The sequence below is a fragment of the Bactrocera oleae genome, chromosome 4 (assembly GCF_042242935.1).
Source record: "Bactrocera oleae isolate idBacOlea1 chromosome 4, idBacOlea1, whole genome shotgun sequence".
Lineage (NCBI taxonomy): Eukaryota > Metazoa > Arthropoda > Insecta > Diptera > Tephritidae > Bactrocera > Bactrocera oleae.
The window spans coordinates 15,056,019-15,077,542 of NC_091538.1; the positions used below are offsets into that span (position 1 = coordinate 15,056,019).

At 31.4% G+C, this 21,524-nt stretch overlaps 4 protein-coding genes across 13 annotated transcripts; 2 read left to right on the forward strand and 2 right to left on the reverse strand.

Moving 5' to 3' along the window:
- Positions 1 to 457: 457 nt before the first annotated feature.
- Positions 458 to 18,005, reverse strand: Dyb (Dystrobrevin). 8 transcript variants are annotated; one of them, XM_014236637.3, is made up of 10 exons: positions 17,757 to 18,005; positions 14,826 to 15,244; positions 14,659 to 14,744; positions 13,723 to 14,531; positions 12,997 to 13,654; positions 9,651 to 9,740; positions 9,230 to 9,274; positions 6,707 to 7,076; positions 4,169 to 4,212; positions 2,911 to 2,953 (listed from the first exon to the last, which is right to left on the reverse strand). In XM_014236637.3, exons 2-8 carry the CDS (start codon positions 15,158 to 15,160, stop codon positions 6,745 to 6,747), a joined length of 2,355 nt encoding a protein of 784 aa, XP_014092112.1. In that variant the 5' UTR covers positions 15,161 to 15,244; positions 17,757 to 18,005; the 3' UTR covers positions 2,911 to 2,953; positions 4,169 to 4,212; positions 6,707 to 6,744. The 8 variants fall into 8 exon arrangements, with proteins under 8 accessions (XP_036231396.1, XP_036231397.1, XP_014092109.1 ...); XM_036375501.2 differs by lacking the exon at positions 17,757 to 18,005 and adding an exon at positions 17,227 to 17,441; XM_070107672.1 differs by lacking the exon at positions 17,757 to 18,005 and adding an exon at positions 15,737 to 15,757.
- Positions 18,006 to 18,410: 405 nt separating this feature from the next.
- robls54B (roadblock similar 54B) lies at positions 18,411 to 19,709 on the forward strand. Of its 3 annotated transcripts, none has more exons than XM_036375601.1 (4): positions 18,411 to 18,729; positions 19,015 to 19,149; positions 19,201 to 19,252; positions 19,317 to 19,709. In XM_036375601.1, the coding sequence occupies exons 2-4, from the start codon at positions 19,145 to 19,147 to the stop codon at positions 19,629 to 19,631; spliced, it is 372 nt and encodes a 123-aa protein (XP_036231494.1). In that variant the 5' UTR covers positions 18,411 to 18,729; positions 19,015 to 19,144; the 3' UTR covers positions 19,632 to 19,709. The 3 variants fall into 3 exon arrangements, with proteins under 3 accessions (XP_036231494.1, XP_014092113.1, XP_036231495.1); XM_014236638.2 differs by having other exon boundaries at positions 18,411 to 18,563; XM_036375602.2 differs by having other exon boundaries at positions 18,411 to 19,149.
- Positions 19,616 to 20,404, reverse strand: LOC106618758 (dynein light chain roadblock-type 2). The gene is made up of 2 exons (XM_014236639.3): positions 20,073 to 20,404; positions 19,616 to 20,011 (listed from the first exon to the last, which is right to left on the reverse strand). The coding sequence occupies exons 1-2, from the start codon at positions 20,076 to 20,078 to the stop codon at positions 19,712 to 19,714; spliced, it is 306 nt and encodes a 101-aa protein (XP_014092114.1). The 5' UTR covers positions 20,079 to 20,404; the 3' UTR covers positions 19,616 to 19,711.
- Positions 20,405 to 20,497: 93 nt separating this feature from the next.
- On the forward strand, positions 20,498 to 21,141 carry robl (dynein light chain roadblock). Its single transcript, XM_014236640.3, has 3 exons — positions 20,498 to 20,630; positions 20,695 to 20,773; positions 20,828 to 21,141. The coding sequence occupies exons 1-3, from the start codon at positions 20,628 to 20,630 to the stop codon at positions 21,037 to 21,039; spliced, it is 294 nt and encodes a 97-aa protein (XP_014092115.1). The 5' UTR covers positions 20,498 to 20,627; the 3' UTR covers positions 21,040 to 21,141.
- Positions 21,142 to 21,524: the final 383 nt, after the last annotated feature.

A 21,524-nucleotide genomic window follows, 5' to 3' on the forward strand; every position in this document is an offset into this window, starting at 1 on the left:
GTATATACAGGCGGACAGACAGACGTTTCCCGCTAGGTGTAACAAACTTCGTGGCAAACTTAATATAAATATGTATGTACCCTAGCCATAGCATACCAAATATTTTCAATTGCAAATAAAACAATTTTTTATCCCTATTTGCAAATTTACTCACCCACACTCTTTTGCATTTAAATGGTAAAAGAAAACAACAACAAATTAATTTTTATTTTTCGCTTACAAATGCAAAGTTGTTAATTTATCCCTTGCATTTATGTGTTATTTTATTTTTATTAATTTGTAAAACTGGATTATTGTGCTATATATACTATATATGTATATATATACATATGTATATGTATATAAGCACGTAATTTTAATGAATGTATGTATATGTTTTTGTTTGTATGCTCACAAATTTAATAAGTATGTATGTAAGTTTATGTGTAGTATGTATGTATGTATGTAGTTATAACGCTTTTAAAACTTTCAACTTTAGTGTTTATTTTTCTTCATATAATTTACCATTTTTGTTTTAACGAGCATTAGCCGTAAAATATTGTAATATTGAACCCGCATATACTACACACCATAAAAGTCTATATTTATACATATATAATATTTATTCCTGTTTGTTTCATATTTTAAGTACAAATTTTTAAGTTTTTTCTTGGACCCGTGTAGACTGCAAACTTTGGTAGCTACAATAATAATACATTTGTATGTGTTTGTGTGTGTGTATGTGTGTGTGTTACAGCTGCGCAGGCGTATTGAACGGCTAAATAAGATTTGCCTGAAACATGTTGGTGGACATTTTTTTTATAAAATTGTTTTAATTTTAGCAAATGCCTATACTTCAGTTTTGCTTTTAAATTAAATCGGCAAGAATTGTAAAGCTTTAACAAAAATACTTTAAAAAAATTATATGCATAACAAGAACATTATGGTTTCACTGTGTATTTACTGTTAAAATTTGATCAAAGTATTTTCTAAAAAATACTTTAAAATGACTTTAAAGCTTTATCATTGTATAAAACACTTCATATACATATGTATATCATATGAATTGATTTAAACTGCCGTAAAAAATTACAAAACATGCATTTGTATGAAATAGAAAATCACAATCTATAAATGAAAAAAAATTATTTAACAAAAACAAAAAAAATTAAATTATTTTCAAAAAAAAATTAAAAAAAAAAATCAAAAAAAGGTTTAATTATAAAAGTAACAAAAATATTAAAAAATGTAAAAGAAAAATAAAAATAAAAAAAAATCGTAAAAAAAAAATATAAAACAGTAGTAGTAGTAACAAAATTAAATAAATATGATATAAATAAAAAAAATTTAAAGAAATAAAAAAATATTATAAAAAATATATTTAAAAAAGTAAAAAAGCAAACCAATATAAAAAACAGAAAAGCAAAAAAAAAATTAACAAAAACACTATAAACCAAAATTAAAAAAAAAACATGAAAAAAATATTTAAAAATGTAAAATATATTAAAACAAACATATTTCAAAAAAAATTGTAATACCAAACAAATATTAACAAAAAAAATTTATAGTTAAATATTAAAAACATAATTAAAAAATAAATGAAATTATAAAAATAATATAAAAAAAATAATAAACAAGCAACAAAAATGAAAATAATATAAAAAATTTAAAAACAAGCAACAAAAATTAATATGATATAAAAAACTACAAAAGATAAAATAAAAAATATAAATATAAAATTAAAATGAAAAAAGAAAAAACAATTTAATTTCAAAACCTCATGTTATAAAAATTTTATTCAATATTCGCAAACAAACTATATTATTAGCACAACCAACTAAATATACGAAATTAAAAAATTTGCAAGCACACTTTTAGGCGCGCTTACATTTGAAAACTCAGTTCATATTTAAATTTTTTTATACTTATTCTGAAATATTTTTAACCAAAAATTTAGCTACGCTTCTTTAAATACAAGTTATAAAAACTAACACCATTTAATTAAAATCGATAAAATAGTAAATAGTTTGTTTATTACATTCAATTTTGAGTACACTGGTACATCTTAAATATAAATGTTTTTCATTTTATGCCAAACATAAAAAAAATCTCGTCTACACTTGTAGCATAATGTTGCAAATACATACAATTTTATTCTAACATACACTTGGTGTTCATAGCAAAAACAACAAAATACAATTTTCCATATAATTATAATAATAGCCACCAACAAAAAATAATAAAGCAAAAACATTTTCAAGCAAATCTCAACTATTTTAGCCCTTCAAAACGTCTTCCATACAACTTTGCTGCATTTTCAGCATTAAAAATTTGCTTAATTAAAATTAATACAAGCTTTTAAATTTAGAATATCAATTTGTTTAGGTTTTTTGCTTTTTTTTTTTTACTATAGCTTCATCATACACATATGCAGTTGTTGTATTAATTTATGAGTCTTTATTTTAGCATGTCTTAATTTAATACAAGTATTTACTTTTTGTTTTACTGCTCAATGATTAGACTAATAAGTTATAAGTAAGTACATCTTGTTACCACTTGCAATTAAGTTAGCATTCGTTTATCAAAAACAAAAAAAAATTAAATATTACACTCAAAAAGCATACTAATATTATATTCATGTTCAACTTCGCACATTTGCATATTTATAATTAAATTAAAGTAAATAAATAGTTCCCTCACGTAATATAATGTAATATTATATTTACGAATATATTTTTATTTCAGCATTTTATTTTAATTTTAATTAATTTATTTTTTATTTAACTTTTCTTCCTTTGTAAGTAGTTGTAAAGACTTTGTTGTTGTTTAAATAAATCTTATTAAAAAATGTAAACGTAATCGCTCCGCCGCCACTATTATTTTATTATTGGTATTCCTTTGTTGGCTTTTAGTCATTTTGAAATTGTAAACGCCATTGGGCAAACTGTTCCTGCCAGTGATTACTCGCATTTGTCTGGAAGAGAGCGAGAAAAAGTAGCAATAAATATTAAAATTTATCATTTTAACATACAAACTCATACAACAATACTAACAATAGTAATTTTGTTATTATTTATACCCAACTAATGATCGTATTTACAATTAATGCGTTAACTACGTAAGGCATAATGAAGGGCTTAGACTATAATTTGAGTTTTTTATTTCATAATATTTAAATAGAATACTTAAATGAATATGTGGTTTAGTTTTGCAATTTAAAACAAGTTCGAGTATGAGTATTGCGATTTTTTTATATTTAAAAGACCTTTCAGGCAGTCAGTTAATTTCGGCAATTATCTGGTTGCACGATATTAGGCAATAAAATGCCAATCGACTCAATTAAGCGACTGACTGAAATGCATCTAAGACATGTTTACAGGTTGTCCTAACGAGTTGTGAGCAGAAATGGGTGAAAGAACAAGAGGACTGCAACTAGTATGGTAAGGGAGACGAAACATGGTTTATTTTAACATTGTTTAATAGTTTAATATACATACAGAGTGTCCCAAAAATAACCGAACTTTAAATTTTAAACTGATGATTGTTTGAGTTGTTTTCAAGTTTATATGTGGTTTACACGATTTAAAGATGGTCGTGAGGATTTAAATAACAATCAGGTATTCCAAAAGCTAGTGAATTGCTTGAAAGAAAATTATTGGTTTCGCTGCAAATTTTACTACGAAATTGTTGGCTGAAGGATTAAATACAAGTAAAAAAAACTATTTGGAGATTTTAACTGACGATTTGAGTAAAAGAAATGTCTGTGCGCGTTTTGTTCCATATAAATTAAATGAAGACCAAAAAAGTGAACGAGTTTTTGTTGGAAAAAAGGTTTTCTCTGTATCTTCTATTTCCAAAACTGAAAACCAACATGAAAGAAGTATTTTATGATGATATTGCAGTCATTCAAGCAGCCGTAACCGCGGTGCTGAAGAACATTTCTATAAACGACATCAAAAATCGGTACATGCGCTAGTTGATCGTTCCAAACGTTGTATTGAGTCTAATGCAACCTATTTTGAAATAATAATAACTTGCAAAAATTATATAATGTGCATTTTATTCTATATCCAAAAAGTTCGGTTTTCTTTGGACACACCTTTAAATTATCTTTTTTTTTTTTGGCTGGTTATTGTAAATAATAAAAATAATTTTTTTTTTTGATTAATTTACATTGACAATTCTTTACCTTAACGTTCCATTCATTGCTATAAGTCTGCGATTCATCAAAGTCTGTAAAATCGCAGTGTAATGTAAAATGGAGTGTAAAAGAGTGCATTAAATATTGAAACGTCGTAAACAATTTTAAAGCTATATAGCTTTACTAAGTTTGTAATGTATTAGCAATAAAAAAAACTATTTTTTTTCATCTTCAACGTTTTAAATATCAAAGCATACCCATATTTTGTAGAAATTTCAATGATTATATACTTTAATGTACATATGTATGCCTGTAAATAGTATATACCTATATTATAACTAAAATATATACAAATTTCAAGGCATTACGATTTTTTTTGTTTATAGCCATGATTCTATGAGTTCTCGTGACAAATTTTTATATAATAATAATGATTATAATGCAATGCATAATACAGAGTTGTTATTCAGCAAACTTTTGTAAGTTTTCTGGACAAACATTATCAAACACACAAATCACGCTAGTAAGTATTAACTCTTATAATACTCAAATTACTACTTAAACTAAGTAAGCGCAAAATGCAGTGGTTATGAGCATCACAGTGAGCACTCATTGCTATGCGATGAGATAAGTAGCACAATAGCTTTTGATGCAAGAACTTACTTACACGTAAATGTATGTGTGCGTAGCACATGTAATCATGAATATGTTAAATTTATTTGATTTTTAGCAACCTACCAGTTATAATGGTAAACAAAAGGCATTAAAATTTCATTAAAAAAATTAAACATACAAAAAAAAAATAAAATAAAAATATATTAAAAAAAAAATATTAAAAAAAAAACTTTAAGAATATATTTAAAAAAAGATACAAATTATAAATAAAAACAAAAAATAAAAAAATTTAAAAAAATATATAATAATAATGTATAAAAGTAAAAACAAAGAAACAAAATTTTTACTAAAGAGCCGACTTATAAAAACAAAAAAATAAGTTAACTTCGGCTGCACTGAAGCTATAATATTCCTCACATGTGCATTTCTTATAGCATAAAAGTCTATAAAAAGATCTTTGTCATGATTTTGAGCGGTCAGTTTGTATGACAGCTATGAGCCAATTTCATAAAGTTTTCTTGTCAAATAAAAAAGTTTTACATACAAGGACTTGGTTTTGATCGATCAGTTTGTATGGCAACGTACATACATACGTATGTACATATATGCTATAGTCATCCGATCTGAACAATTTGTTCAGAGATTGTATCGTTGTCTTGGAATAGTCCTACCAAATTTCTTGTCAAATAAAAAATAGTTTTTCATACAAGAACTTGATTTTAATCGATCAGTATGTGTGACAGCTATATGCTAAATAGTCATATCAATATCATAGTTAGTTGTTCCGACAAATGAGCAGTTGTTTGAGGAGAAAAAGACAAGTGCAATATTTCAGATCGGTTTCCCTAAAACTGTGGGACTAGTTCGCGTAAAAAACAGAAGGACAGACAGATTGACAGAGAGCCATACGAACATGACTAAATCGCCACAGCTTGTCACGTTGATCCTTTATACATAGTTACTGACTGCACTGAATGACAGACTAGAATCAAATTGATGGTTTCGAAATAATTAACAATCTGTATTATTTGTCGGATAGATTTCCGATTCGTTTTGCCTGTAATCGATTTCTACAATATTTATCTTTTAAAACACCATGATGATAGCTTTGTTACATTTTACTGTTATCTTTGTGTTTAAATTAAACAAAAGTGTGCTTTTGTTTAATAAATATGTAAGGTAACGAAAGAAAATTTTGGGTTCGATGTCCAAAGAATGCTGAAATGAGTCCCCGATATACAACTAACTAACACGATCGAACACGGAGGTGGTAAAAAAAAGATATGGGGACGTTTTGCAACAAAATTTCAACCGTATAGTATGACATGATGCGACACGTAACACGAGTACTATGGACAATAACGCCATCTCTTAGATAAAAACCGAACGAACTTTTTACTTGACCTAATATATTTTTAGTTATAATAATTGTATATTTCTATTTTATTGTCAATTGAAGTTCCTGACAGTTCCTTAAAAAGTTGTCTGCTGATAATACTTTAATTTATATTAAATTATTTTTGTTTTTGAAATGTGTAAAATAAATACTTATAATAATAGTACCATATAGGGCCTTCGACGTTTCCCTCTGATTGTTAAAAATTTCGTGACAAACTTAATGTACCCAGTTCCGGGTATAAAAAAATTTAAAAAATTAAAAAAAAATTACAAAATAAAAAATAAAATTACAAAATAAAATTAAAAAAAAAATTTTAAAAATATAAACTAAATTTTTTTTCTAAAGAACCAATTTATAAAAAATTATTAATAACTAAAATTGGTTTCCTTAACTCTCTTAGATGAAAGATCTATGAGGACGGATGTATGTACATACATATATAGACGGTATGATACACACGCCTATATGTACAAATGTACATACGTATATACTAAATAATTCAACTAATAATATTTTCTAAATTTCATTACCATTTATGTATCTAACTTCTGGCCATTTTCTACACATTTTACCTTCAAAAATAAACTCTTAGCAGTGGCAAAGGAACACTTCACAAGCTCATACTATATTTCATAATCAACGCATGCATAATCAGTTGCATTTCATCGATAGTCTCGCCAATTTCGTGTAGCGCCGGAAAACCGGCTTGCTCATCGTCAATTAAAAAGTCAGGATAATGTTTGTAGCACATAATACGCTGACTGCGTGTACGACGTTCGCATTCGTCCAACCATTTGTACTCTTCATCGGTTTGGAAGACATTCTCAAAGAGACGACGCTCCTCTTCATCAACATCTGCATTATCATTCGGCGCCGTCGATGATGCGCCAATCATCACTTCATCGATTGGCGTTGATTCACCACCCACAACGTGACGCATATCTATTTTTTGTTGGTTTGTTTTTGTATTTTTATGTTGTTTTTTATTTTTTTATGATTTTGTTTGCAAATGAAGTTGTTTATCAAAAAGTTTGACACAATTCGCAAAAAAATGCCAGGCGAGGTCACATTTAGATGCGCGTATGTTTGTATGTGTGTGGTTGTATTTTTTTTTCGTTTATTTGTAGTAGTTAGTTCGGTAAAGAGTTAGGTAAAGAATGGAAGAAGTTATAAGTCGTTATTTGTATTTTTACAATTGCAATGCTTTTTACGTCGTCTATTAGGAAAGTAGTCTAAAATAAAGTTGAGAGCATAGGAAAAGTTGTTTTGGTGAAAATTCTAAGAATTGCTGTTTTCATCTGTTTGCCTTTAAAACGGATGCGTATGCATTGTGTTTAGTATTGATGAAATTTATAAATTTTTGTATGAATGCGTAGCTATTCTTCCTACTCGCTGCACAGTGGATCATTAATTCGAAGACGGTGGTCCAAGATGCTGACTCTGTTTTCAGAGTCGGTAGGGAAAATTTCTCCCAAACGGCAGGACCATCTTAGATAGATTTGTCAAATGATGATGGAAGGAACAATTTTTTTAAAAATAATTTCGATTTTTTAAGCCACTTTGAAGTGTAAATTTAAAAAAAAGAAACAAATTGGACTTCCTTCGATTATTATTTGAATTCATCAGTAGTAATAAATTTTTTTTTTGGGGATTTGAGATAATTTTAAACAGAAAAATGTTTCTCACTGCGTGTCACTTTTTTAGAAGGACTTCCTGGATATTCCCAAAGGGATCAAAGGAATTCAAAATTTCTTCAAATGAATCGCCGATTATTAAGTTAGTATTCTGGCCTAGAACTTTAAATAAATCAATTTTTTTTGGCATAATTTTTAAGTTAAGACCTTCAAATATATAAAAATATCCCCCTAAATCGATTTTTAAAAAATTGGAATTATTGCCATAGTTATAGCCGTTTTAGCATCGTGGCAACTGGACCGGTTGACTGGACGAGGAAACCTTAAATGTGTTTTTCTCGAAACCATTTTTTTTTTAAATAGTTGAAATTTGATAAAAATCTTTGAGATACATCTCTCTATCGCACTTATCTCGGATTTGGGAAAATTATAATTTTAAGCATTTTTAAAAAATTCGAAAAGGTCAAAAAAAAGGTAGCAAAAATTTTTTTTGAAGTCGACGCGATTTTGGGTTTTTTTCTTTGGCAAAGGTCAATCCGACAGCGCCAGCTTTACTAATGAAGAATCTTTTCTATTTGTTTGGTTTAGATCACTACAAGGGTTGAAATCACGTCAACCAGGAGGCACAGTTTTTTGCAGCCCCCACTCCACCAGCCTGTTATATTTTTTAAATGTGAATAAAAATTATATAAATAATGGGTGGTAAAAATGTTTTTCTTTTTTTTTGTCTTAGTGTGAAAAATTACTAAAATTAAGGCGTCTAGACCAAAACACCCTCCTCCCTTAAAGTACATTAAATTCTGTAAATGTAATTTTTTTTATTTATTTATTAAATAAAATGCTTCTTCAAAAAAACAAATTCACAAAAACACATGATTTTCATGACTGGCAAGTGTATCTCTTAAGAATAGCGAAATATTAAGATTTTGAGATTAGGTCGTAATTATGTATTCACAGAGAAGTTACCCAGAATGTGGTTACTGTTCGAAGGGAATTGTATTTCTGCCGTGTGTACAGTTAAAATTTGTGTTTGTTCCGGTTACGTAAACCCGACTATTGTAAGACCGGTTAGTAAAATGTTTATGGTCGAATCAACACAATTGAAGTCTGGTTTGCAGTTAACCTCTTCCTATTTTTTATTTTGAAACATATTAATTAAATATTCTTCAAAAATTATGAAAACATACAGAATTTACTCTTACGAACTTATCGTAATATTAAAGGAAAAAATGTGTTTAATTTCTTTTCATACATTTTTTTCCCACTGTGCAACGATTTTAACCGAATTAAAGACTTATAATATTTTTATGTAATCTTTGAAATTGAATTATTTAAATATTACACCGTATTATATAACATATTGTAGCAACTTATCAAAGCAACAACCACCGCAACTATGTCTTGTAGCGAGGCATAGCCTTTATTATCCCAAAGCTTACTAAACCAAACTACACAACTTACCGAGCGGCATAATAAAGCGAGGTTGCGCGGGCAGCGCAGTTGGTCCTGAAAAAGTGTGCAACCCATTTTAAGAACGAAAGCATAGAAATTCTATTTATTATTTTCGTTAGCCATAAAGGTTATGCGAATTCGATAGGTGCGTGAAGCAAATTAAATGAGTGGCTTTTGTGAGCTAACCAGTTGACAAGTCACTGCGACAGACATAAATATGTGCGGTGTTGGTTTGTGTAGATGGCAACGCTGATAAGCTGACAAGTTAGCTAAGTATCGATGAAACAAAAATCGCAGCTAATAAATTACTGATGATGACTTGTTTACATTTACGCGCCTACAAGTGCACATGGATCATTCACTGCCAGTGGTTAGGTACTGAAGTCTAACTGTATGTATGTATGGATATGTGGGTTTAGATGGCATTTACCTGCATTCAAATCGTTTACCAAATTCGAAAGTGCCGATGTTATATTATCAGCAGCGTCATTTATCTCAGCCATGGGATTAAGCATAAAGGCTGCGAGGCGCCGTCGGTGGGATGCGATAGTCGTGTGCGCACATATATTATATATGTATATGTATATACAAGTATATGCGCAAAACACATGCAGATTAGGTGACAATAAAACATAAATATGATTAACATTTACTAAACGAGTACCATGTGATATTTATACAATGTAATAAAAAGTAGTTTAAGAATTTTCCTTTTGCCATATCTTGACGAGTAGCGAATCGAACCACAACTGGCATAAATCACATAGACTGGCATAATCAAGCAAATAAATAATAACAAATAATGATGCGGCACATAATTGAAAACTGCTTATAGTTTTTCTGAGACAACTTTTAGTGTGAAACCAAGAACCTTGAAAGTCAAGTCCATTTTTTTCAAAAACCAAATTTACAAAGTCGATTTTAAAAAGTTGAATATAGAGATAAATATTAGTTTTGTTACATGAAAAATATTAATGAGAGCTAGCGTAGGCTCTGAAATATGGGTCAATATATTTGTTGACTTGTTATATGTATCTAAACAAATTTGACACGGAAGGGTCCATAAAAACCAAATTGATAAAAAAACAAAAAATTCCGAAGATCTTTTTTATGTTTGTTAGAAATTTGAACCCAATATGTCAATTAAGATATGTTTGATAGCTGTCTGTTTACGACGCGAAAGGTTTGTCTGCCGATCTTTAGCATGGAAAAACTTTACAACGGCTTCACTGGACATTTTGTGTTTCGTATGAAATTACAGTTACGGAATGTTGAAAATGTTGCAGAAACTTTATAACGAACACAAGTATTTGAATGGTACATAGCTTTCTATGAAGATCGTGAAGACATCGTGTCTCATGCGAGACATTCATTCGTCGCTGTTAATGACGATAACATCGAATAAGTTAAAGTAACAGAGCTGGAAAATGGTCGTGTTAGCATCAAAGAGATAGCAGAGGATCTCAAAATCACTTTTGGATCGACTAAACACATTTGGGTTATTGTTTTGGGTATGAAGACCAAAAGACCTGAATCTTTGCAAAAATTACGTCGAATAGAGGTCGCAAAAGAGATATTTTACAACGTAGTTGAGAACCCTACATTCACCAAACTCCTCATTACTGGTGACGAGACGTGGGTTTATGTCGTTATGACGTCGAAGCTCACCAACAATTTAGCGAATGGCGCTCCAAAAATGAACCACGCCAAAGTCAATCAAAAATCAAGGTGATGCTCACCATGAATTCGTTCCACAAGGTCAAACGGTCAATAATGAATACTACTAAGCGACTAGATTTGTGGGCAGAAAATGGATTTTCCATACATTTTACGATGATTGTGACTGACTCTTTGGACAAACACGAAACGAGAGTCAACCTCAGCAACCGAATTCACCAGATTTGGCTCACCGTCACTTTTTTTGTTTTTGATCAGATAGTATTAGATGGATGTATATTAGAAAAACCGCTAAAACATTCAGTATGAGAAAATAAATACTTTCTTTCCAAATATAAAATTAATACACACATTTTTGAGAGATTAATACTGTACTGGAACTGTAAAAATGCATAATGTTTGTGGGTGTTTGATCAACAGTTCAAGAAAAAACCACAAAAAAACTTCTATAACATATATATATACAAGTAGCCAAACACATACACTTAAAAAGAAATTACTACAACAATAACATTTCTTACTTCATTTTCAATAGAATTGATTGATTAATAAAACTTAGACGATTGGCGGGTGACATTGACAGCTTTCGAGGAACACAAATATCTACACAATTACTTTACACTTTTGATAATTTTGACATAATAATAAAATTCATTTCACACAGTTAAAATTTGTTGCTGTACGCTTAAAGTAAAGCTTTTATTTCGTAGATATTGTGAATTAAAAAATTAAAAAAAAAAAACAAGAAAAATGTTTACTTTGGCTACATTGCTAATATACCCTTTACAGGTGCATTTCTTGTAAATAATATTTGTATTGCAGCTATAGTGCTCCGATCTAAAAAAAATTGTACGGATATTGTAGCATTATCTTGGACACAAATTTATACCAAGTTACGATATCTTGTCATATAAAAAAGTTTTCCATACAAGGACTTGATTTTAGTCGATGAGTTTGTATGGGAGCTATTTCACGTAGTGGCCCGATATCGGCGGTTTCAATATATGAGCAGTTTCTTGGAGAAAAAAGTTCGTCTACAAAATTTTAGATCGATATCACAAAAACTCAAACTTCGCGTATATACAGACAGACGGACATGGCTAAATCAACTCAGCTCGTCACACAGATGATATATATATTAATATATATATACTTTATAGGGCCATTAATGTTTCTCCTGGGTGTTACAAACTTCGTGGCAAACTTAAGGGGGTATTCTAGTGTAGAATTTCAAAAAAATCGATTTTTTTTATTCATGTTTTCAAAGTTTAACTATTTAAGAATATGCCTACGAGCGGATTTTTGAAAATTTAAATTATCATCGGAGACATATAGACATTTTACTGACCCGGCCTCCAAACTGGTTCGGCTGGGTCTAATCTAAAAAAAAACTTTAAATGCGTTTTTCTCAGACCAGACTTTTTCCATACGATACCCGCGATTTCTCGAGTTCTACTGTACCGATTTACTTGAAAATTTCAGAGAAACTTCTTTATATACCTCGCTCGAGTACGAACTAGCCTCATCCCCAAATTTTTACTGTTTTTAAAAAATACGAGAAATTAATAAAAATGGTAAAAAAAATCGTTCTTTTTTTTACAAACAGTCGCCATTTTGTCAAAAAAAAATTTTTTACTTATCGCTAGTTCATACAATTGCGATATCATTGCAGTTGATAATCTTTTTTTTCATTTCAGATGACTAGGAGTGTTGAAATCATAGGTATGCTCATGTGCCAATTTTTTAGACCCCCCACTTGATCAAATGCCAGTTTTTTTAATTTTTAAATTTTTTCTGTAGTCTTGTACCATTAATAACTGATAAAAAAAAACGATAGTAAAAATATGGATTGCTTTTTTACGACACTTTAAAAAATACCTAAAATTCATGTCTCTAGACTAGAATACCCCATTAATTTACCCTGTTCTGGGCAATAAAATACTATGTAATCAATTTGACATTTATTGCTTTTTTAAATTTTTTATGTTTAAGGTATTTTCTTACCGCCATCCCTGCTCTTTAGAACTTAACATGGGTAATAGCATAAAAACATATTTTATCGCTAACGATTTCATTATGGTTGTAGTGTATGCACTTACTTGAGCTTGTGTTGCCTGCAAATGCTGAACGCACTTCATTGCTTATTTGATTCAATTGCTCCAGTTGGCTTGTATTAAATGGCTGTTGTTGTTGTGAACCCTGTAACGCGCCAGTCTGTTGTGCCTGCAGCAATTGTTGCTGCGTTGGACGGCCGCCTCCGCCTCCTCCACCACCGGCGCCTGCTATACCAATTAAAGAATGTGCCGATGCTTGGCCTTGTTGCGAATGCATTGCAGCAATATTAAGTGAATTAGCACCGCCACCAATTGCATTTACAACACCCATGCCACCGGGCATGGGTGGTGATTTGCCCGAACGTGGACTGGAATTGGGTGTGGAGCGAGGTGAAGTAGTTTGCTGATTCTTTAGCATACGCATGAGTCCTTCCAATTGTTCCATTAGTTGACGACGCGAGTCTTGCAATGCGCCCAAATGACCTTCCAGCTCGCCCTTGCGTTGACGTAATGCGCGTAACTCATTTATAAGCGCCGGATTTTCTGGTGTGATTTGCTCAACTTCTTGCTGACGACGAAGTCTGGCTATTTCACGCATTATCTCCTTATTTTTGGATTCCAGTTGAGCGATTAGTTCGCGTTGCGCACGCGAATTATCCGAGCCGATACTACTGGCATTATCAACATTACCAGCATTGACCGGCTGCAAATTAAAAGTAGCAATAAAATTATTTAAGTAAAAACATGTATATTTATAAATCTCCTACTCACAGCACGATTTTCCTGGGCAAGACGTGCGGCATAGCGTGCAATCAAACGATGCTCCTCATCATTGGCCGAAGCGGTGGCCATGCGTGACATGCTAGCACCGGTGGCACTGTCGAGACTGCGTCCAGTTGCACGTGAATCTAACGTACTGGAGCGATCGTACAACAGGCCACCGCTATGTGCGCCACCGGGCACACCGCCATGCAATAGTGGCGGATCGGTGAAACCATTGTGGGATGGTAGGGGTGATGGTGGTACAATATGCGAGAGGTTCAAAGTCTTTTCGGGATGTTCGGGGAATCGTGGCAACACTTGTGTCGTCTTCTCGGGCACACATCGGAAGCTCTTGCGCAACGAATGGCCGATCTGTTTACTGGGCGATTTATAACTCGAATATTCTTTGACTTCGTGATCATTCTGATGATTCAGTGATGTCTTGCCGTGCCAAAAACACTCTTGACATAATTGGTAGGCGTGGCACCGCTGACAACGATAACGAAATCCCGTAAAGTTCTCCTTATGACATACCGAACAGATGGTCGGATGTACAATTGTCTCAACAGTGGCCAAACGATGCAGCAGCGGCAACCAAACAAGGCACGATGGGCCCGGTTCAGACATAAGTGTTGCCATGAAATCATTTACTGTGACCTTATTCTCAGCTGGAAATATTTCCTCCTCCAAGCCGTCTTTATAATGGAATGTAGGAGATTCATAAACAGCCGCAGGCAAAGCCAATACTTCACGTAGAAATTCACCCAATTTCCAAGGTACCAATTGACCAGCGCCATCAGATATTTGTGAAAAAATATCTAAAAAAAAAAAGAGATAAATACATATTATTGATAGAAATGGAGTATATTATTAAATATTATAGTTTGTATGACTTAAAATTAAATAAAAATAATATTTTCTTAGTTCAGTGGCACCAGAACTCACATCTCAATTTATCCACCAATTTTCCGGAGCACATAGTCGCCAAAGCCACCTTGATAGAGAATACGCGAATTTTTCCAGAATTATCGCTGCAAAATATAGAAAAATAATAATTATTATATAAATAAAAACGTTACAATATATTCTCTATAAAAATCTACGCTACCTACCTTGTATACGCTGCTAACAGCCAATTGAGCAAGAGGCCAGCCTTCGAATCAACGGGAACTTGCTGGGCCGTTGGAAGACGTTTATTGAGGTTATGATAGAGTGATGAAACAAGCGTCTCTAATCGTGCCACGCTCACTTCGCTTTGTGGCTCCAATGTGTTCAAACCATTCTCACGGAATGCTTCAATTACATTCCATATATCGACCAAGTGTAGATTTGTCGACTTTTGTATATAACGCAATTTAGAGGCCGTACGGTAAGAAGCAAAGCGTATCGAATCAAATGTCTGCAAACGCAAATCCTGCAGAATAGCTATACCCGATTCCAGTTCCATTTCAGGCGTTGCAAGGTATAAGGCTTTTATTGAAATAATACTTTAATTGAATTACGATTGCGTTACTTTAATGTGGAGCGAATACTGAAAAAAAAATACAAAAAATTAAATGTATTATTTTAATCCAACATATAGTCAAAGTAATCATTGTTGGTTGTAGCTCAGATAAAATAAGATTAAACGTTTACTTTGGTGATTCCTAAATTACAATATACTTCACAAATACAGAAGTTGCCATACAAGACTTTGATTTTGATCGTTCAGTTTGTATAACAGCGTATAGTGGTCCGTGTACAAAGTCTCAGATTGATATCTCAAAAACTGAAGGACCAGTTCGCGTCTATACACAGCTGGACAGACATACGGACAAGGCTAAATCGACTCAGCTCATCGCGTTGATCATTTATATACATACGTATGTTTATATAGTCTCCGACGTATACTTCCGGACACTTCTTGTCAAACTTACCCTATTCAAGGTATAATTAAACATCTACTATGTTGGACTTATGCATACAATATAAAATTATACATAAACAAGTACATTTGTTACATATTAAATATATATATTCATACATATGTGCATTGTTTTACTAAAGAATGCCGATGAGTGCAGCCTTAAAACTGTTCGAATGCTTCAACATTCACCCACTGATATTCAAATGCAGCAATATGTCCGTGGACAAATATTGATTTGTGACATTTATAAATGTGTAAATTGCATTAGAAAACAGACAATTAGAAATATTATTCATGGAAAAATAAATGTATACAAGGCAGCGGTTAAAAGTTAAACCTTGATACAGATAGGTTGGCAAGATTATACTACTAAGGAGAGTAACAATTTTGAAATACACAGATCTACATACAAATGTATGTAACTAAAACAAATACTACAATTAAATTTAATTTTAGAAAATAATACACAAATATTAAATTCCTATAAAAATATTTCCTAATATTTCGTTCTTGTAAAGCTTCCCAGAAAGCGCCAGTCAACAGTTTCTGACGTAAAAATGTAAATTTATTATTTTCTTCTACATCAACTACCCACTCTGCGAATGTTGTAAAATTTCATGAGTGGAACATTCATTGCACTATGCACACATCTTTATGTGCCAGTACTTTGCATGTAGGCGTCTGCTGATTTCAAAACTTCATATATTTGGGTTGTTTTATTGTGCCGTGTGTCCAAAAATTATTCATCACACGAAAAATTTAAAATGCAAAAACAAAAAGAAAAACACAATTTCAACACACGTTTGTGCTTAATACCATACAAAAACAAAATATTGATCAGCCGAAAAATAGCAAAATCACAATATAATGACAAGGGGAGTATTTAGTATGGGCGAGAAGTCAAAATAGCTTGGTGACATCATTTCCTCTAATTACGGCGACAGCGGCAAACTGAACTGTTTACAAACAGAGATCTCTCTGTGAGGCTGTCGTGATGCGCAGCGCTGCTATCCAAAACGATGCTATGCGACGCGCTTCGATGATTGTATGCCGTTTAAACGCTTGCGGATTATTTTTTCATCTTTCGCTCTTGATTTTACATTCTAACGAGTGATAAACGCATAGTACCTTTAAATATTGATACGAAATGTAATTAATGTAATAAGTAATTAATTCAAAAATTCCCTATGAAGTTTCTATTGTAGTTTATGACTTTTGCTACACGTTTGCCTGCTTCTTAATAGCCGTCGAACTCAACTTGTCAGGTGTTTATGCAAAACAAATACGTAAGCGTCATCGGCTTAAAATAATTCTGGTATTTCGGTTTTAATGATAATTTTTTATAATCTCTTTTTTTGCTATTTTTTCGCTTAATATATTCATTTAGATGTGCACACACACCATTAACATACAGTAAGTACAATTTAATAGACATTTTAATTTAATAAATATATTTCATAGAGAGCATCACGCGTTTGTAGCTCTGTACGTTTTTAAGGATTTTCACTTATTCCATTAACAATCCTTGTTTCACAAAATGTTTACTTTTGCATTTAATTGCTCAATTTTAAGTTCAAACAGACGGTATAAATTTCTGACCCACAAACCGTAAATCACAAACATTTATTCCAGCCGACAGCCAATTATTCTTAATCCATAGAAAATCAACTGAACTGGAGCAGTGTGCATACTGATTTCTGTCTTCAAAAGATTATGATACACCAAATTACTTTACAGTGGCTGTCACTAGCAGTATCATACTTGTGTGGTGTGGGTAATATGGTAGTAGCAGAAAAATCTAATCATGCGCAGTTGCAGTGTCCCTTTTCGCAGACCGGCAGGTAGAGTTTTTGCTTTATGAATGAGGTTTTGCGGACGGTGGACTAATTATGAGGCGTATATCGCGCTCTTGTGTACTTCTTTTAAAAGCATATCAACCACAACTTAATTTCTTCATTGAAGCGTGCATATTTCATACATACGTATTGATTTTTAATTATTTTCCAGCACATTAACACATATATAATTGTAAAGCGTATTTATAATTGTCCAACTGTTATCCTTATATACTTATATACTTTGCACTCCACTGGACCACTTTCATAGCGATGCTATTCGTCGTCACTATGTTGCTTACCTTTCTGCAATTTTCTATCACCAATAGTATTTTACTGCGGCACGCAATAGTTTTCATTTCACTTCAATGCATTCTTTTCACAGTCTCTAATTTAATTCACACATCTTCACTTTTTATCTCTTGTCGGCTTAATATATTTGATTTGATAAATATGCGTTCCAAATTATTTGATAAATAATATTTAACAGCAACAAAACTTTCAGCCCACACCTCAAATCATTCAGCTTGACTATAATGAAAGCGCGATATAACTATGAACATGCCACCGACTGTATAAAACAGTGATGCATTGGAATGTACCAAATATAAAACTTATAAATTATTAATTTTTATATTTTTAGGCAATATTATAAATTATTTCCAATATAATACCATATTGTAGTAAATAATTTCGATATAAAAATATATCTAATATATCATTATATATTTTAGTATTATTGAATGTAGTTATGCTATAAGTTACCTACCTACCTATAAGTTCTTTAATAACGTTAAATTTTATAATCGATACAAATATATTAAATAGAAGACATAGTATTATTGTTATTCATTATCTCCGAAAGACAAAAAGCCATTGCGGTCAATTATTCAAACCCGATATAAGATTAAAATTCTCGAAATATCGATTACTTGTTATAACATCTTTGATTTTATTTTTTGAAAATAACGATGTATTTTTCCTTTTTGAACATATTTCAACTTGAACATTTAAAATTGAACTTAATCTAAGACTGCACAGCTGAAATCAACGAATCGACAAGATGAGGATGTGCCCTCCTAAAAGTTGTATTTTTATAACAGATCAAGGTATATTAAGCCACGAAATTTGTAACGCCTAGAAAGAAACGTCGGAGGCGAAAAAAGTGCATGTACATAAGTAAACAAGCATGTACATAAGCATAAAACTGACCAGCATGACGACTACTTTATCATATAGCTGCCATACAAACTGAACGACCAAAATGAAATTCTTGTATGGAAAACTTTTTTATTTGACGAGATATTTGCACGAAATTTGGTATGGATTATTGTTCAAGGCAACGCTACAACATTTGAAGAAAATTTTCAGAGCAGACCATTATATGATAAAGCTGCCATACAAACTAAATGATCCAAATCAAATTCTTGTATGGAAAACTTTTTTATTTGTGAAGGGTGTTCTAGCTTCGGTACAACCGAAGTAAACAGTTTTTCTTATTTTCTTTTTTTGTATTTATACATTAAAAAAAACTAATTTTCCACTGTACATGGTATTCAGGTAGCGTGTTACCATGACAGGAAACCCCATGATAAAGCCATTTGAACATTCAATCACCTATTGACCTATATTCAATTCATAAATCAACTGAAGAAAATACTATGGATACCAATCTACATTCAAAAAATTCATGAAGTAAGCACAGCTTGTGTGACTTTCTTTAAACTATCAATTACTTTTTTATAGCTTAATTATTATATTGTGCAAAGAAAAAAAGATGCAAGCAGATCAGCAGCAGGTAATATAAGCTTTTAAAATATGTGTGTTTATATATAACACAAGTTGATGCCATTTATTTATAGAGTAAACGTACACGTTCATATGTGGAGGAGGTTTTCCGGCTAATAGAAGAAAAACCCGATATAGTGGATATTATTATATTGAACAAAAATGGCAATCCCGTCAAGACAACAATGGAGAAACAAATGGCTATTGAGTTTGTTGGTCTATATGAAATATTAAAGGAAAAAGTTCAATTGGGCTTACAGAAGATTGATCCGAAAGATGAGTTATTAATGCTACGTGTTCGCACAAAAGCCAATGAAGTACTTATAACGCCAGATGGTAAAATTACTGTAATGGTGATACAAAATGCGCAGGATAGAATACAGTTATGAATTGTAATTTCAAATATAAAAAGATTGTACAAAACCAAAATATACAAAATCATATATGTTATAGATGGTTAAATATAATTTTATTGCATCACAACAATTGTGAATTCCTTTTCCGGTGCGACTAAATATTCAAATTTTCGTGTTGCAATGCGAAGAAAGGCCAAATCATTGGTGGAATCTAAATCGCGCACTGCGCTGCGAGCTGTTGGCACTAGTACTCCACTAATCAATTTAGTTATGCCACCAGAAGTGCTGTTATCGAATGTGGATTGTATCACAGTTCCCAAAGCATTATTCGACACCACATAACCAATGGCGTTCCTCATGATACGTTCTGTGTTTTCGGCATTCCTGCGCACAACGTTTTCCAATTGAATTGACTGTTGCAAATAAATTTCTTTTAAACCTTGTAATTAAACAGTTTTTTCAGTACAAACTTACCAACATTGAAAATTACTAAATTATCATAAGAAATATATATGTATATATATAAAATAATTTCATCTATAGACACTTCGAAGAATTGATGTGCAGTGCATGAAACTGGTTGCTGAGTTTCAATAATAAATAAGCTTTTTAAGTAGCTGATCAAAAATTGTATTGCAAAAATTTTTACATAAACACAATGTATTAGAACCTATATATTACAATCATCGTAAAGGGGATTATTACAATTTTTTTGTTTTATTTGATTAAATTTTAATATTAAAAAATGATTACAACAAACACGATTCAAGAGTGTAGTTTAATTTTACAATATGTTGATCTTAACGAGTGGATAGTGAAATTCAAAAGAGTCAAAGGATTTCGAAACAAATACGCCACACTGGTAACTTGCCTTTTATAAAAAGTACTCTTAATTTTTTGTCAAATGCAACCCCACTTGTGTTTTTTGCTTGATCGATGACAACATTGATTTTCATTCTGGTTGTCGTCTACTGATTCAGGTGAAAAGTTTGCAAATTTTTTAAGTTTCAATAATAAATACAAGGAGATATGGTAAATAAAAGTATTCAACTCAAAGTACTCAATATAACCTATTCTGTATATTTATATATTGTAGTCGCAAGAAGTTGAGGAAACATTAAAACGTATTCAGTCGCACAAGGGTGTTGTCGGTACCATTGTTGTCAACAATGAAGGTAACTTGACTACAATGTCACATACGAGATATACTAATTGGACTATTTTCTTAGGTATTCCAGTCAAGTCGACATTGGACAACACGACCACAGTGCAGTATGCCGGTCTCATGAGTCAGTTATCTGACAAAGCACGCAGTGTTGTGCGTGATTTAGACCCATCCAATGATCTCACTTTCCTGCGTGTACGTTCTAAGAAACACGAAATTATGGTTGCTCCAGATAAGGATTTCATATTGATAGTTATCCAAAACCCAACTGATTAATGTGTGCAAAGATGGTATTGTTTAAAAGAGAAACACTTCAGCTACTTACGTATTCATTTTTATTAAACTGCGTTGCAAGACATTCTGCGTAAAATTATACAATATATCTTTTAAGATCTGCTTGCATATTATGTGATTAAATATTAGTATTAATTTTGATACAAACTTAATACAGCACAATGCAAAATATTTTGAAAAAATTGGTGAACTTCCGTGTAGTAAAATAGCTACTGAATTCTAGAGGCAACATTACTGCGAAATTCATTTGCTATATGATAATGTTAGTGCGTTTCACATTGATAAAGTTAACAATTATTTTAGTTTTTAATATTATATATTTGAAAACTATTGTAAATTGAATGGCAGGGTTGTAATTATCAGAGAATTGGCGTTAGCGTAAAACACTTATGGCCAATTCACATAGAACTTTTGTTTCACCTTGCGTCAGACATGTGTTTTGACAAAAAAGTTCGTTGTACGGTTTT

Excerpts from the sequence above, each read along its gene's own strand:
- robls54B (XM_036375602.2), top strand. Across the intron at positions 19,253-19,316 it reads TGCAAGCAGATCAGCAGCAG|AGTAAACGTACACGTTCATA; the intron begins GTAATATAAGCT and ends ATTTATTTATAG.
- Dyb (XM_014236637.3), bottom strand. The coding sequence starts at position 15,160 with ATGGAACTGGAATCGGGTATAGCTATTCTGCAGGATTTGCGTTTGCAG. Across the intron at positions 14,745-14,825 it reads CTGTTAGCAGCGTATACAAG|CGATAATTCTGGAAAAATTC; the intron begins GTAGGTAGCGTA and ends TATATTTTGCAG. Across the intron at positions 7,077-9,229 it reads TCGCTTTATTATGCCGCTCG|ATATGCGTCACGTTGTGGGT; the intron begins GTAAGTTGTGTA and ends AACAAAAAATAG.
- robl (XM_014236640.3), top strand. Across the intron at positions 20,774-20,827 it reads CATTGTTGTCAACAATGAAG|GTATTCCAGTCAAGTCGACA; the intron begins GTAACTTGACTA and ends CTATTTTCTTAG.